Source organism: Tribolium madens, unplaced genomic scaffold (genome assembly GCF_015345945.1).
Source record: "Tribolium madens isolate multiple individuals breed KSU strain unplaced genomic scaffold, Tmad_KSU_1.1 Scaffold_91;HRSCAF=231;Tcas5.2_LG7, whole genome shotgun sequence".
In the NCBI taxonomy this organism is placed as follows: Eukaryota; Metazoa; Arthropoda; class Insecta; order Coleoptera; family Tenebrionidae; genus Tribolium; species Tribolium madens.
In genome coordinates this window covers 8,666,972-8,681,886 of record NW_025401063.1, presented here as the reverse complement: position 1 = coordinate 8,681,886, position 14,915 = coordinate 8,666,972, and the positions used below count along the sequence as shown (strand labels likewise).

Here is a 14,915-nt window from a genome sequence, read left to right as displayed (position 1 = left end):
TATAACCTCAACAAACATAACCTCAAAATTGTTAAATTTTTCGTTTCAATTTTCAAAAAGGTAATATGGTTTAAATAATAATTAAGACTTTTCTACTTTTTATAATTAAACGTGGGGTGATGGAGTATCAGAATCAGAAATTCGGGATTAAAAATTTGGTTACTCCGTTGGTTTTGAAAAATGATAATAAAAAGTACAGCTACATTAAAAAAAAAACGGGAAATGAAATTTTTCCAAATGTAAATTCGGTTCTAGTTGTCAATTGTCAACTTGACAATAACTATTAAAAATATTTCTATCAATGGCATTAAATTTATACCGACTTGTGTAAAGCCGCATTTAAGTGAAGTAGAGAAAGCCAGAATCGTCGCTCACCTGGAAAATGGTAGGAAAATTATGAATTTAGCGGCAGAATTAAAAGTGCCATGAAAATATTTTAACCTATTTTTAATAAAACACGTTTACACGATGGAAAAATTGAAAAAAAAAACCTAAATTTTTCTGACATTTCCCGTTTTTTTTTTTAATGTAGCTGTATCTTTAATTCAAAACCAGGAATTTTTTAACTATTTATTCAGGGTTTGAAGAAGATTGAAAGTCGTTATGAATTACAAATATTTTTATTATCGTAAAAATAATCATAAATTATTAATACACAGACAGACTGAACGCAATAATTGCTTTTTAACAAATAAAGAACTAAAATGTTTTTGGCAATATGTACATTTTCCTAATGATTATTATACACAAAAAACACAATACAACAACGAATTATATAAAATCATTTTCATTGGAATGGAACGTGTACCAATTTGGCCAAGTTAATATTTACATCTCCTTATTACAAAAAGAAAAAAGTTAACGATGTTTTCCATAACTTATTTTAGTGGCACTGGACGAACGTAATAATTAAATAAAAAGATTCAATCACAGACACGAAAAAACAACAAAACAAGATGTTGCAGCAGCGACTTTACATTTTTGTATTTTTATAACATTGTTGAAAGTATCGATTGCTTCTTCAAATTAAAAACGGGAGAGCTAAGCGAGTCGGTTTGATTTTTCTCGTATAAATCAGTCAATTTTGAAACACCCAACCAGAAAAATAAAACTAAACATGAACAAAGCGCGGTTGAATGTTAGGTTTAGCTCGGAGAGGTAGCTTACGGAATGACAGCTGACATCGCGCTACAGCTTGGTCGACTGCGTGTTTAGAGTTATTTTGTACTTATTGATATACTGTATTATATAAATATAACAGGAAGCATTTACCTTGTATTTGTGGAAAGCATCCCTTGAAAGGTGTGAAATAAACGGTGGCGCACGAGGAAGTTCAAACGGCACCTCAAGTATGCTTCCCAATTAACTAATGAGACTGTCTCTCTTACGGTATATGTACATAAATACTATACAAACAACAATCTTTGGTAAACAAATATAACATTAAATAGTAAGAAAGCGACATGGGACAGAGGAAACGTAGGGTTGGAAAATTCAAGGTACACATCGGTAAAAAAGCCAAGCTGCACACAATTGTGAAAAACTAGTTTCGCCCTTTTCTTCCAATGTATACCTTGATTTACGAGACCCTAAAACATAAAAATAGAAATGCTGATGAAAATAAAAAAATAATACTACAAATACAAATGAGATCCAGTGCAACCCGTCAAAGTTCAAGCTGACCTCTTACTTATTTATTACCTAAAAATATACACATAATTATGATTATCACGTGACCAGCGTGAAGTTTGGCCCGGTTGCCCATAAAACAATAAAATCAGTCTGTTCAGAGGGAATAAACAGTCAATAAATAGCCGAAAAAATCTCATTTCATGAATATTGTCCATTTAGATTAGACTATGAAAAGAACTGAAGCGAGCTACATATAGTACAGGCGCTTGTAGACCGCTAGGCATAATACATCATCGTGGCGATCCGCGTTAAAAACGCACACACTACATGTACCACTTTTTCAAGTTATATCAGCCAAATCTCTCTTTTACCAGAAACATGAGTTTCTTTTTGCCTTTGTACGCCACCTTCATGTTCTCAATTAGTTGCGTAAACTGCGCATGGCCATCGTGCGCCAACACGAACGTGTCTCTGGCTTTCGTTAAAAAGTCTATGAAATCGCCGTAATGTCTCGGCGAGATATGTGTAAGCCGCGAATGCGTAGTGTTGATGTAGGCGGCGACGGCGGCCTCCAATAGCTGCCGCAATGGGGGCCTGTCGTACGACAGCGGCTTGATTCCGGGCGCACAACTACGACTCCGGTGAGGATGCGAATGATGTTTTCCGGTTTCTAAAGGAGGCGCGTGGGAACAGGAGATGCCCGGAGCGGTCATGCTGCACCGACGGAGAATGTCCGACAACACGGTGGCGCACTGAACGTTTTTAACGAGAAGAGGGATCATGTTTGTAAGTTCGGTTTTGCCCAACGAATGGCTCAAGGCGCACGCCCAGTGGATGTCGTTTATTGCTGGATGGGTATCCTACGGTAAAAAATGCATATCAGTATATGATCAAAAGATACTAAAAAAAAATCATATTACCTGATTGTAAGCGAGATGAACGTTTTTCATAGCCAACATGGCTAGCTTATAGGCTCGGGTTGGATAGCCCCTATGCTCCATGTATCTGGCAATGGTAAAGAGTTGCGAAGATGTCATGATGTGTGAGGCTGCATCCACGACAATTTGGTAAGCGGTCTCAAAGGCCAGAGCCTCATTCTCGCACAACGTCAACGCGTTCAAGGCACAATTTGGAGGGTCCTAAAATGTTTAAAAAAATTATGTAATGGAACAAGTGAATTAATTTAGTACATACCTTAGTTGCACATTGCAAAGCTAGCGTTCTCGCACAACTGGACAATTCTTCTTGTTGACTAAAACTAAGATTAAGACGCATAATGGTACTATGTGACATTATTGTGGTTGCAACAGGACCGGTGGCTTCAGTCGCTGTAAAAAACTGATACCAATTCTGCATGATTGAGATAAGTGCATCGACTCCCACTTCTGTCGCACAAGTCACCAGCCATCTCACCATTTCACGTCGCCGCCAGTTTAAAGACGACAAAGTCATCCTCATAACCTGACACACAAAAATTACCATCGTTTCCAAGTACTTCCAATTGTTACTTACCTGAAGACCCAACTCAAAGGCCACACTCAGCAACGTCGGATGTCTCGGTCCATTCTCCGGCGTCGCAAACCGAAACGCGTCTTGAGCAAGTTTAAACAAATGGGAAGAACTGTGGATATGCCTCTGGGAAGATTCCAGTACCGTTCGCAGTCTCATAACTTCACCTTTGGCCGCACTGAGCATTGTTGAACTGAGAGCGCATTGCTGAGTTTCGATGTGACCCAAAGTAAACCACCTTGGCGAACCCCTCATCATCAACGAACTACTATTGCCCCCAAGAGGGTCATCTGAATCTTCGTGTTCCTCCAGCAAAGGCAATCGCATCGCTCGCAAACCGACTTCGTACGCCAAATCAGGATAACAACTCAGAAGCGACAAGAACAGAAACCTGGCAAAAGTGTGCATGGGTATACTCTCGGGGTGAATACCGATGCCTAGGCCGCTTGTTGGACCTCCTTCGAGGAGAATAATTGCTTGTCTTCTAAGTACAGCTATGAGACTGTTATCCAATTCGATTTCCTGCAGCTTGGCTATGAGTCGGTCTTCCTGCTTGCAAGCCTTTTCCTGTGCGTATAACCCCACTGGCATTATCCTCTGTTGCCCTAAACCGATCAAAGCCACCTCAAACGCCAAAGTTAAGTAGGTTTCAGAGCGGTCCCGCGACCCCACTACAGGCACATGGTGATATCTTGGCCTGATGTTGTGCTGTTCTTCCATTCCTACGATATCTAAACATTTCAAATAAGCCAATAATCACCTACGAAAATTAAAAAACCTACCGAGATAACTCGGAGTTCTCGGTCTCTGATCATCCGGGATGATTGAAGAATCGGCAAGCGTATCAAAAAGAGTACCAATTGGGTCCAAGGGATGTCCCACCCAACAATCCGTGTTGGCAGGAGCCGTGATAGACGTCGTTGAACACGAATTGCTATTACACTGTCCCGTACATCGAGACGTACACGGCGTCGTCTTGCAACTTGTTTGACATTTGCTATTGCTACTGCTACTAGTACTGGCTTGTTGACTCTCGTGCCAACGACGTTGCGCAACCAATTGCTGTTGCTTCATTGTACGAACTACAGAAACCGCCAGTCTTAGAGCGGCCTCCATATGGCCATGGGAACGTAAAGAGTCGACTCGAGCCGCACATAATGGTATCGATTCTACGAAAAATATCGATGCATTTTTTGAAGTAAGAAACAAAGAGGTTGTAATTACCGTGCCATAAAGGCTGGCCTTGTGAATTAAAACTGCCGGAACTAGTTGTGTCAGGAACATGTGAACAGTATGTATCACTAGATAAAATGTTTTTTAAGTGCATGTTATCCCAAGACATGCCCACCGCATCTAACGCCCTAAAAATACAATAAATAATACTCAAATGTGGAATTTATCTATCTAAAAAATTATAATAACAACAAAAATTAATAATGAAACGATAAAATCTTTTTTGTCGTATTGACCACCAATTCAGTCATGGTATTAACATTTCTCCATGATTATTACGACACTCACCTATGAAAAATTGTCCTTGGTAACGTTGGTACGCTTGACTTAGAATGACTCCCTGATAATCGTAATCGTTTACTATGTCTAGGACTGTACGAACTATCGCCATCGTCGTCTTCCGAACTATCCGACGAATCGTAAGCGGCTCGATTTCTGTCTCTTTCCCTCTCCCTGTCCCGGTCCCTGCGATCCCTCCTATCCCGTTCCCTATCGGCGTACCGATCTCTATCCCTTTCGTGATAGTATCGGTCCCTATCCCTGTCCCTATCCCTACTAATATACTGCAAACAAAGAGAAATAGTACCAAGTTAAACGTTGCAAACCTTCCAACTAACCGAATCTCGATGCGAGTGATCCTGTAACCTAAAATCTGGATCTTCTGGAGGACAGACGTCGATCAACGTCCATTTCTCCAATAGTAATTTCCATTGTTGTTTCTCATGTTGGGTACAATTCGGATTAAGAACGATGCATACCCATAAGGAACCCAATTGATCCCATAGTTGTCTACATTTATCAGTCATTGGTGTACCTTGGTTACGCCACATTTGCAACCGGGGATCAGAAAGGAACTGTTCAGTGATCAACGTCAACATTCTCGCCCCGTTGGAATCTTGAGCGCGAAGCATTTCACGCACCTGAATTATTTCGAAATAAAAAACCAGTCAGGTAAATTTTTCGCACTCACCTTTGAAAATAACGAGTTGAGTTGTTTGTTGGCGTTGTAATAGCCGCCTTGCGACAGATAGGACTTTACTTGTTCGCATACTTGTTCTTCGTCCAAATGCCACGAGTGTTCATCATCCGCTGACGCCCCGGCGGTCGGATCGGGGGCGCCGGGGATTTGATTAATTTCGGAACGTTGTTGTAAAATTTCATCGGCTAGTTTTTGGGCGGTTGGCAACACTTCCGTATGGTGCTCCGATATCAAATACTGAACAAATTTCTGTAGCTGCTGACGATCCATTTGCAAAAGAGTTTCTGGAACAAAAGTGAAACATTCAAACGAATTGCAAAAACAAAGAGATGAAACCGTCGTAAAATTTTGACAAATTAACAAACTTGGCTCATAAAATTAAAAATAAAAAATATCAGTTACATGTCCGTACAAAAATAGGTAACGAATCATCTTTTATTTATATTTTGTGTTGTGACTGCAAAAAATGTAGGACAAAAGTGGCACTCTTTATTCTATCTTTTCATAAAATTCAAACTGAGGTGAATGTATTCAAAAATTGCACCTGATAAAAATGAGGCATTTAATTTTCAACAACTCATTAGTCGCACTGAATATAATAAAAAATATAATTAGTTTTTACAATCTCTCCAAAGGCATAAATAAACATCCATTCGTTATTATCATACAAATTAAAATACGATGTTAAAACAAATGAAGCTTCCGTTTAAAAAAAGTGGTGAATAAAGTAATAACAATAACAAAAACTAATTACGCAATAAAGTCGAGTAATTTTTAAATTGGTTTAGCTAACTACTTTTAATGCATCGAAACTTTTCTGTAAAAAAAATTTAATTACCCCATATCCTGTCCCGATCTTCACTAACAATCTAACTGAAAATTATATACACATCCCATATCACCATTTTATTTTTTTAAAGGCATTAAGCCTAGCGAATTCCCCTTTTTACTGCTTTTGGACGATTTTTTAGAACTCTTAGCTTTACTTTGTCCTTTGCCTTTTCCTTTTTTATAATAATTCCTTTTGAACCGTTTCGCATTCTTCTTATAGCCCGAAGCCGATTTTCGTTTAACTCCACTAGTATTTTGGCTACTATCTAACCACCAATCATTATCATCAAATGCATTTGAATCATTAAACGACACTACCGGTGACTGTAATTTGTTCAATTCCTCTCTATATTTTTTCGTTATTTTAAGAAAATATTCGCCGAATTTTTCATAGTTAGCTTTGGTAACGTGTTGAATTTTCATAAATTCGTCTTTGGTGTTTGGTAGAACTTCCGACATATTTTTGATAGCTGACAAATTCATAATAGAAGATAGAGTTACACTTCGCTCCATTGCCAGTCTTCGACACTCCTCGAGCAATTCCTCGTGACACTGGACCTTAATAGAGTTAACTTTAAATTTGTCAACGGCAACTGGTTTAGCAGTTGAAGTCGACGGAATTGGACTTCCTGACTCGTCAGATGAAACTTTCGTCATTGTCACTTTTGCAACAGGAGCAATTTTTGCTCTAATCGAAAGCATAACTTTTAGGTCTGACTGGTTAATGGTATTAAACTTAACGCCTGGCTTAATATAGACGACAGGAAAATCTCCGGTGTATGTACAAAAGTCGGTCAAAATTTTCCGTAGAACTAAGTTTATCAAAATCCTTTGAATGTCAGTACGGTCTAGAGAATTTCCTCCACCGTAAAACTTATGCTGGTCATGTTTCTTTTCCACTATTTTCTTCAGTTTTGCTCCTTTATACACTTCAGCGACGTGAAGTAAAGTCACATTTTCCTGTCGAGCTAAATCGTGTACTAATTGAGCCAACTCACGAGCCTGTGTTGTCACATCTGATAGTTTATTGTTTTTAACATTTTCGCAATTGTCACACATCATAGCTTTATTTTCCATACAGATTTTCCGATCAAATTTTTCGCCCAAATGTATTAATTGCAAGTAGCGTCTACAGTCGACTATATTTTCGCAGAAAGACACCATTTGGTATAAGTTTTCGAAGTGACCATGAAGTGCGGCTTTATTAACATTGCGGTCCATTTGCATAAGACGCTTTAAACGTCCTGCGTCAGCGTACGAATAGAAAAGATAAGAATAGGAAGGTTCACCATCACGACCTGCTCTTCCAGATTCTTGATAGAACGCTTCTACTGACTTTGGCATGGAGTTGTGAATGACGAATCTCACATCCGGTTTGTCAATTCCCATACCAAAGGCTATCGTGGCGACTATGACATGGAATTGATCTTGCATCCACTCTCGTTGTTGTTTTTCACGAGTAGAGTCGCTCATACCGGCATGATAGGCTCTAGCTTTGATACCCAATCGACAAAGATCCTCTGCCAATTTCTCACAATCGGCTCGACATAAACAATAAATAATTCCAGATTTCCGATAAAATCTCTGTTTGATCAGCTTTGTTATCTCCTCTACGACTTTTATGCCCGTTTTAGGAATAACCTTGTACTTGATATTGGGCCGATTGAAACTCCTTATAAACGTTTTAAGATTTCTCAGTCCTAGGATGCTTGTAACGTCCCCTTGAACTTGCTTAGTGGCTGTCGCAGTCAGACAAATGATCGGTACTTCAGAGTACTGTTTACGTAAACAAGACAATTGTTTATAATCCGGTCGAAAATCGTGCCCCCATTGTGACAAGCAATGAACTTCATCAATAACAAACCTCGCCAATTTGTTACGTGCATATAGCGACTTAATCATGTCTGTAACTTTCCCCGACGCCGACATTTTCTCCGGAGTCAAATAAAGCAACTTCAAGATTGGCTCCCGCATATGAAGCTTTTGGAAAATTACATCAACATCAGCCTTTTTAACATCTGAACATAAATGAGCTGACGGTATATCCAAAGCATTCAATTTATCGACTTGGTCGCTGATTAGAGCTCGTAATGGCGAAATTACTATTGTTACACCTGGCATCAGAACGGCCGGTAATTGGTAACAAAGACTCTTCCCTCCACCTGTCGGCATTAAAACGAAGCAATCATGCTGTGTTAAACTAGCGTTTATTATCTCTTCTTGGTGGGGCCGAAAGTGCCTCAATCCGAATTTCTGGTGGAGAACCTCGTACAAGACCTCTGTATGGGGGTACTTCTTACGAAACTCTTGCGAATCATCGCTGCGGCCGGCGAAGAATCCGCTATGAGTAGTTTCAGGAGGAGTTGATGAGGTTTGCGTAGTTTCAGGAAGAGGTGGTAAGTCCTTAGTATTGTTCGAAGGCATTTCTAAATCCAACTCACATGCCAGAAAACTAGCAAAAGTCTCGTCATCCATGTAATCATCTACAGAAAAAGTACTTGAGGGATTCTCTTGGGGCAAATTATTTATATGTTCTTGTGAACTTGAACTTGACGAATTTCCAACAAATTCATTTTGTTTAACGTTGGTGTTGGGTGGGTTTTGCAATAATTCGCGAGATATGGAGACCTTCACAATATCTTGCTTCTTAAAATTAAATTTTTTGGGAGTTTCAATACTAATAACATTTGTTTTGGAAGTTTCAACAAAGTTGAATTTCCGATTAAACGTTGCCTCAGCCTCACCAATCAAAGATTCACAATTTGTCTTTATAGTATCCTGCTTTTTAAAATTAAATTTCTTTGGGGATTCACTTTTAGTGACCTGTTTTTTTAAAGTTCCAACATGTTCATCTTGCTTAGCGCTCGACTCGAAGGCGTGATGAGAAATGATCGTTTTTTCGATTCCCGGCTTTTTAAAATTATTTTTTTTAAGATTCTTCTCTTTGGTATCAATTCGAAACGCATCAAATCCATTTTTAATTACGTTAGTATTTGCTTTGTTTTGAGTGTTTACTTTCGATAAATTTTCATGTTTAATAATGGGTTTTTGGCCTTCAATACTTGTAGACATAACCTCAATTTTCGCATTTCCGTCCGAAGTTTGTTTTACGGATCCTTCTCCGACAATTGCTTTGAAATTGAACCTTTTTACTTTAGAAATTGATTTTGGATCAAACTGATCGAAAAAATCTTCGTTATTGTGCCGCATTTTCAAATGAATCACTTTGTTCACTTTTTACTTTAAACGACACTTTTCGAGGAAAAAAAAACAATTACAACACTTTGACACGAATTGGTGGATTATATAATTACGTTAAAAGGATTAAAATAAGCTAAACAACACGAAAAACTGAAAATAAGTCGATGACCCCCGCCAAAACTACTCTGTTCTAACTAACATAACCTCAACATAACGGCGAGTGTCTGAGGTGACGCAAGAGCGGCGTGTGGAAGTGGTAAAAGCTCCGAATCAACAGAACCGGACTCAGGATCCCGTTTCAATTAATTCAATTAAATTACATCAATAGTAAAAAATGACAATTTGTGAATAAAATATTTTAAGACAAATGCTCGTTTTCAGTCAATTGTAAACCTGCATTTATGTTTGAATTGAACAATGCTGTGGTATTTCATGGTTTTCCAGTAACCCTAAATATCAATGAAAAGGGACAATTCGGGTGTTTATTGTCGGAAATAAGTAACAAACCCGCGGCTTTAATTTATTTTAAAGGGGATGTTCACCCTCTTCTCGTATGATATCGTTGAATCAGTCGAGAAACGGCCGATCAATAAGCGCGGGTCCCCTCTCGTTGCAACCTGTATATAGTATGATATTACAATTTTATGGCAAAACTTTATAGTTTTTTGCTCCCCGGGCGCCAAGGCGGCCTCTGCGCCCAGAAAAACTCTGTAATATGAAATCGTTACAGCGGTTGGGCGGAGACGCGGACTACGTTCGCTTTAAAAAAGGTGTGGTTGTGTCATATTTATCGCGGGACTGGCTTTAATTGATGGAAAATGGGACTGAGATGAGTAATTCGGGGCACCGTTAATTGGCGATTTGCAATTGCAATGATACGGACTGGCCCACTTGTGTGCTTTCAGCATCTTAAAGGGTCGAAAATTTCAAAGGAGAGAATTGTGTGTAATTTAATCAGACTATTGAGAGAACTGAATAGTATCATTGCTGCAGGAGAGATATTTATTTAGGGCATTATTCACGTATTAACGAATAACATGCGAAATGAAAACAGCCCTATGAAAGTAAAATTAGACACAATGTGAATGCGCTGAATACGTCGATATTATTATTATATGGCGAGTAAAATGCCAACCTATCCAGGAATAAAAAGCACCAACGCTGGTTATCAATGCAACTAACAATTGATTTACTTTTTCATTATTTTCACCAATAAAATGTAAAATCGACTTAATATTTTTAGCTAAATTTGAAGAAAATCATCTTTTATCATTTTTCAATAAGTGTTTCATTCATTTTATGATTTTATTTATTGTAATACACGGAAAATGGTAGAATACCGTAATAAGAAAGTCATTTTTACTCCAGAACAAAAAATATTTTTTTCACTCGATCTTATAACAATAAACTTATGCCTTTGGATCCTTATTTAGCGAAATACCTACTACCTATAGACAATTTAGTCTATTGGTGTCTTGAGTTCCTTGCTGGGGTGCACTTTTGCAGGTCGTGTGTATGTTACAGCAAGCAATGGTCATAAATTATTAGGTCCACCGCATAGCGGTGCAAACGGGATAAAAACATCATTGATGTCGCTGCTTAATATTCATGAAACGACCTCAGGACATGTCATATTATGGAAAACCTGAATACGTGGACCGGACCAGAGAGTATTACAGATATCAGATAGCGTCGCAACTTCAAATTCAGTTATTACGACTTTCGAATTCCGCTGTGACAACGTCGCTGATGGAAGCCGAAGTTCTCCTCTATCATATATCGAAAAACTCACCTGAAATTGGAACCCGCAACCGGACGCTCTCCGCATTCCGAATTCTGTAGAGGGACAACGCTACGACGTGTTGACACCAGAAGATATCCTTCGTGTCGCAACTGCAGGTCACAGAGGTAATTTTGCATCTGAAAAACAAATTTCAAGAATTTACCCGAATTCGAGATGATAAAAGTTTAAACTGTTCATTTTGCAACAACAAAACTGCTTTATGGTCTGTGAATTCGCGACAAATAGAGAAGATTCGAAGAGGATCAAAGTGAACGGGTATTTATTCTAATTGTAGGAGGTTGTTTTGATGTTTCAACGGAGATTTATAGAAAAAGCCGGAGGGAAAGTGAAACAACATTTTATTATGTAGGTACATCGTTTGAAGAGAAAAACGTTGAACAACATCGTTCTAACCTTTTAAACCGTTTTCAAATAAAAAAATACTTTTGCTAATAATTCGTAAATTAACTGCTCTTAAGAGATAACTCTGTTTAGTTAAAAATATTTGCGTACCTTTAATGCAACGCAATCAGCAAAGCTAACCACAATTAATTAATTGTAAAATACACAAATCGATTACGAAATTGTTTCAGAATAATAATAAATGAAATGCGATGATTAAAATTTCTGTTTTCTCATTTTTCAACATTAGCAGACAACATTATATACAATTATTTTTCATGTAGGTATGAAAATTAGCTTTAAAAAAATCAAAAAGCATATTAATTACGAAAAAAAACTTAAAACCCGTTTAGCATTCGAAACCAATATTAATTGAAAATAGATTTTGTATGAGGAAAATGGAAATTTAAATACAGTAAATACACTCCCAAAGTAATACGAGTCAGTTTAATTATAGGAATTTATCAATGAATTGCCATAGAATACCTGGAGGAGTGATTTATGACACCAAAAGCATTTTTCTCTATACTATAGTATATAACTGTTCTTTCTTTTCCTCATCAGCATAATGGAAAGAAAACTATTTAAGAATTTAGAAACCCATTTATTTATATTCTGTAGTCCCCTCTATATACCTTTTTTAACAATTTTTTATAAAAAATATTCAAAATACGAGAAGCAAAACCGATACTCCGTTAAAAACTGTCTGCTTTTGTATTGTCTTTCAAAATTTACTGAAATCCTGATCTATTTTTGAAATTCGTGGGAGTATAGCTATGCAGATTGCAGTCGAAATATCACATTAAAAATAAAACCTACTAAGGCTCATGTTCGATGACCTGAAAATATGCTAAATAAAATGGAATAATCGACCCCCTTTCAAAATCAACTTGAATTGAAATTTTTAAATTAAAAGCTTCATTCACCCCCTACCCAAAAAGCATCGGTAAATTCGTGATAAACCTAGAAAACTCCCACAAACCAAAAAGCTGACCACTGGAATCCTTACCTGTCAAAACTCACAGACACTTTAAATTTTTGAGGTGGCTCTTGAACTCCACAAGGCAACGTTGTCTGAAGAGGCAAAGTCCGCGACGCGGTTACGATACCGCTCAGATGAAAACCTGAAACCAAATAAAAACGTTTCTTAAACGGCACTACTAAATTCTTGGTCAGTGTGTCAAAGATAAAAGAGTAATTAAATTACAATGACGGGAAAAAAGGTTCAATGTCGACGCGAATTGATAAAAGAAGGATGGAAAGTAAAGAAAGTGCTAACACGCAATCTGCGGGGTCAATTTAAAAGAAATTACGAAATAATTTGCATGATTTCTCCCCTTGTCAGACTGAGTGCGCTATGGACGTTGATGGTTAACTCAAAGGTAGCGCGTCAAGACGTTTCCCACGGCCTCGATGCTCCAACACGTTCTTATAGATTGCTGGAGGTTGACAAGTTAAGTATTATTGACGCAGTAAATAAAATATACAGAGGAACATGCAAAATTCTACGACCATAATACAGAAACTACCACATAATAATTAAAAAAGTAAACATGAAATTGAATGTGTGTTGCTTCTCGGACACCGCTTGCTTAAACTGCTCGTATGTACAAAATTAATTAAAAACTGCTGTCTATAATTGTCGATTTAAGCCCTATTAGCGGTAAAAAAAGCTAACAAAGAAGAACTCCTATGGGAATTCGCGGCGATGAAGTCGATTTTGTCCTAAATGAACGCGAAGCAGCTCGAAAGTGCAGATAATCCAAAAGTTGGTAAAATCGAACACAAGCTCTTGTAAACGCCCGTGTGGTTTCCGAAAGATCAAAGACGCAAATGTATGCGAATAAAAATCTAATCGTGGTTTATATTTGAAGGTAATAATTTCAGGGGCTTCTCTGTAATTATTTTTCTATACAAACTTTGTTTGGTTACAGTTTGTGTTCACAGAAATGCCTCTGTATGTTATAATAAGTTGCCCTCATGTTTTTATTATTATAAAGCGAAACCTTGCCCATAGCATTGTCTTGCTTTTCGAAAGGGTTTTCATTATATTGGTGAAAATATAAGTAAATAAAAATTATATAATTTATAGATGTCCAAAGTAATCACTTTTTTCTTAAATATTCTAGAGTTTAGTAGGTATCTAACCTTATTAACATCTGTTAAAAACCTGAAAATGTTTTATAGTTCCAACCACATCCTGTATTTTTCAGCATTTTGGATTACATAATTTATATCACTAAACTTCATCAAAAATCAAATGACAAAAGTAAATCCTAATTTTAAAATGCAAATCATTGTTTTCACAAACTACAAAATAGAACTAGAAAAAACTAACATATTTTTTTCTTTTTAACCTAATTAGTTTAATTATTTTGTCTGAGAACTTATAAAACCAGCTTTGATGAATTCAGGAAACATTCGCTAAGCAATGAATAAATACATCTATTATATCACCTATCGAAAATAAGTGAAAGATGCAAATAATAATAATCCATTGTTTAAAACAATTTTAATAAAAAAAGGAAGTAACTTTACTTTGGTACCACTTGTGAATAATAAAGAAAGAAGTTGATTTGATAGGAGAAAATTTTTAAAACTTTTAAGAGAACAAAATAAGTCATTCTCGGTCATATTTGATTATTTCAGTAGTCTATCTGCTTTCTCCTCACAAACAGCACGATTTTTGTTACAAAGATTCGAGTTCTTAGACTGAAAAGTTACCTAATTTAGAATTATTGACATATGTAGGTATGTATTTAAAAGTTGTTTTTCCTTAATCAATCCTAATTTTTTGTTCCTACTCCAGTACTTTTTGGTTTCAAAATGCAATTCATGTTCTAAGAATTAGGTAGGAACTTCTTTATTTAAAGACTACGCTAAAATGATTATTATATTTTAAGTTTTAAAGTTTAGATATTGGGTTTGAGATCCATTGATAATTTTTGCTACCTACACTAGAACCCTGATTGCCTAATGAGGACAGGACCCTTTCAATTCCGGATAATCCAAAAATCATAATTTTCATTTTAAGATACGCCCCTACTTTTTTAAGGAATTTACCTTTGTCCATGCGATTGATGGCTTCAAGTTTTTTTTTTTTTTAATTTTAAAATCATTTTTATTTACGGACTTCTGAATAACCGGAAGTCGGATAATCGGGGCTTTACTGTATTTTAAATCGCAATTCAATAATAAAATTGGCGGATAAAATGGTGGTGTAATAGTAAGCGATAATTGTTTTTTTTTTAATAAATCATTTTATAATGCGGTGTCCAAACCACAGTCGTGGTTGTATCATGTCATGTCGCAACGCCGAAATTTCTGGAAAGCAAGAAGTCAAGT

At 36.9% G+C, this 14,915-nt stretch overlaps 1 protein-coding gene across 1 annotated transcript in view; it reads right to left on the bottom strand.

The window, feature by feature from the left end:
* Positions 1–604: 604 nt before the first annotated feature.
* The window catches only part of LOC123010818 (zinc finger SWIM domain-containing protein 4-like), a 51,405-nt gene continuing 37,094 nt past the window's right edge, over positions 605–14,915 (bottom strand). Inside the window, 11 exon segments of the mRNA XM_044407959.1 lie at positions 605–2,492; positions 2,553–2,771; positions 2,827–3,093; positions 3,145–3,872; positions 3,924–4,310; positions 4,366–4,502; positions 4,663–4,937; positions 4,992–5,294; positions 5,345–5,637; positions 11,178–11,305; positions 12,580–12,694. Coding sequence (XP_044263894.1) covers positions 1,983–2,492; positions 2,553–2,771; positions 2,827–3,093; positions 3,145–3,872; positions 3,924–4,310; positions 4,366–4,502; positions 4,663–4,937; positions 4,992–5,294; positions 5,345–5,637; positions 11,178–11,305; positions 12,580–12,694 — 3,362 coding nt within the window. The 3' untranslated portion in view covers positions 605–1,982.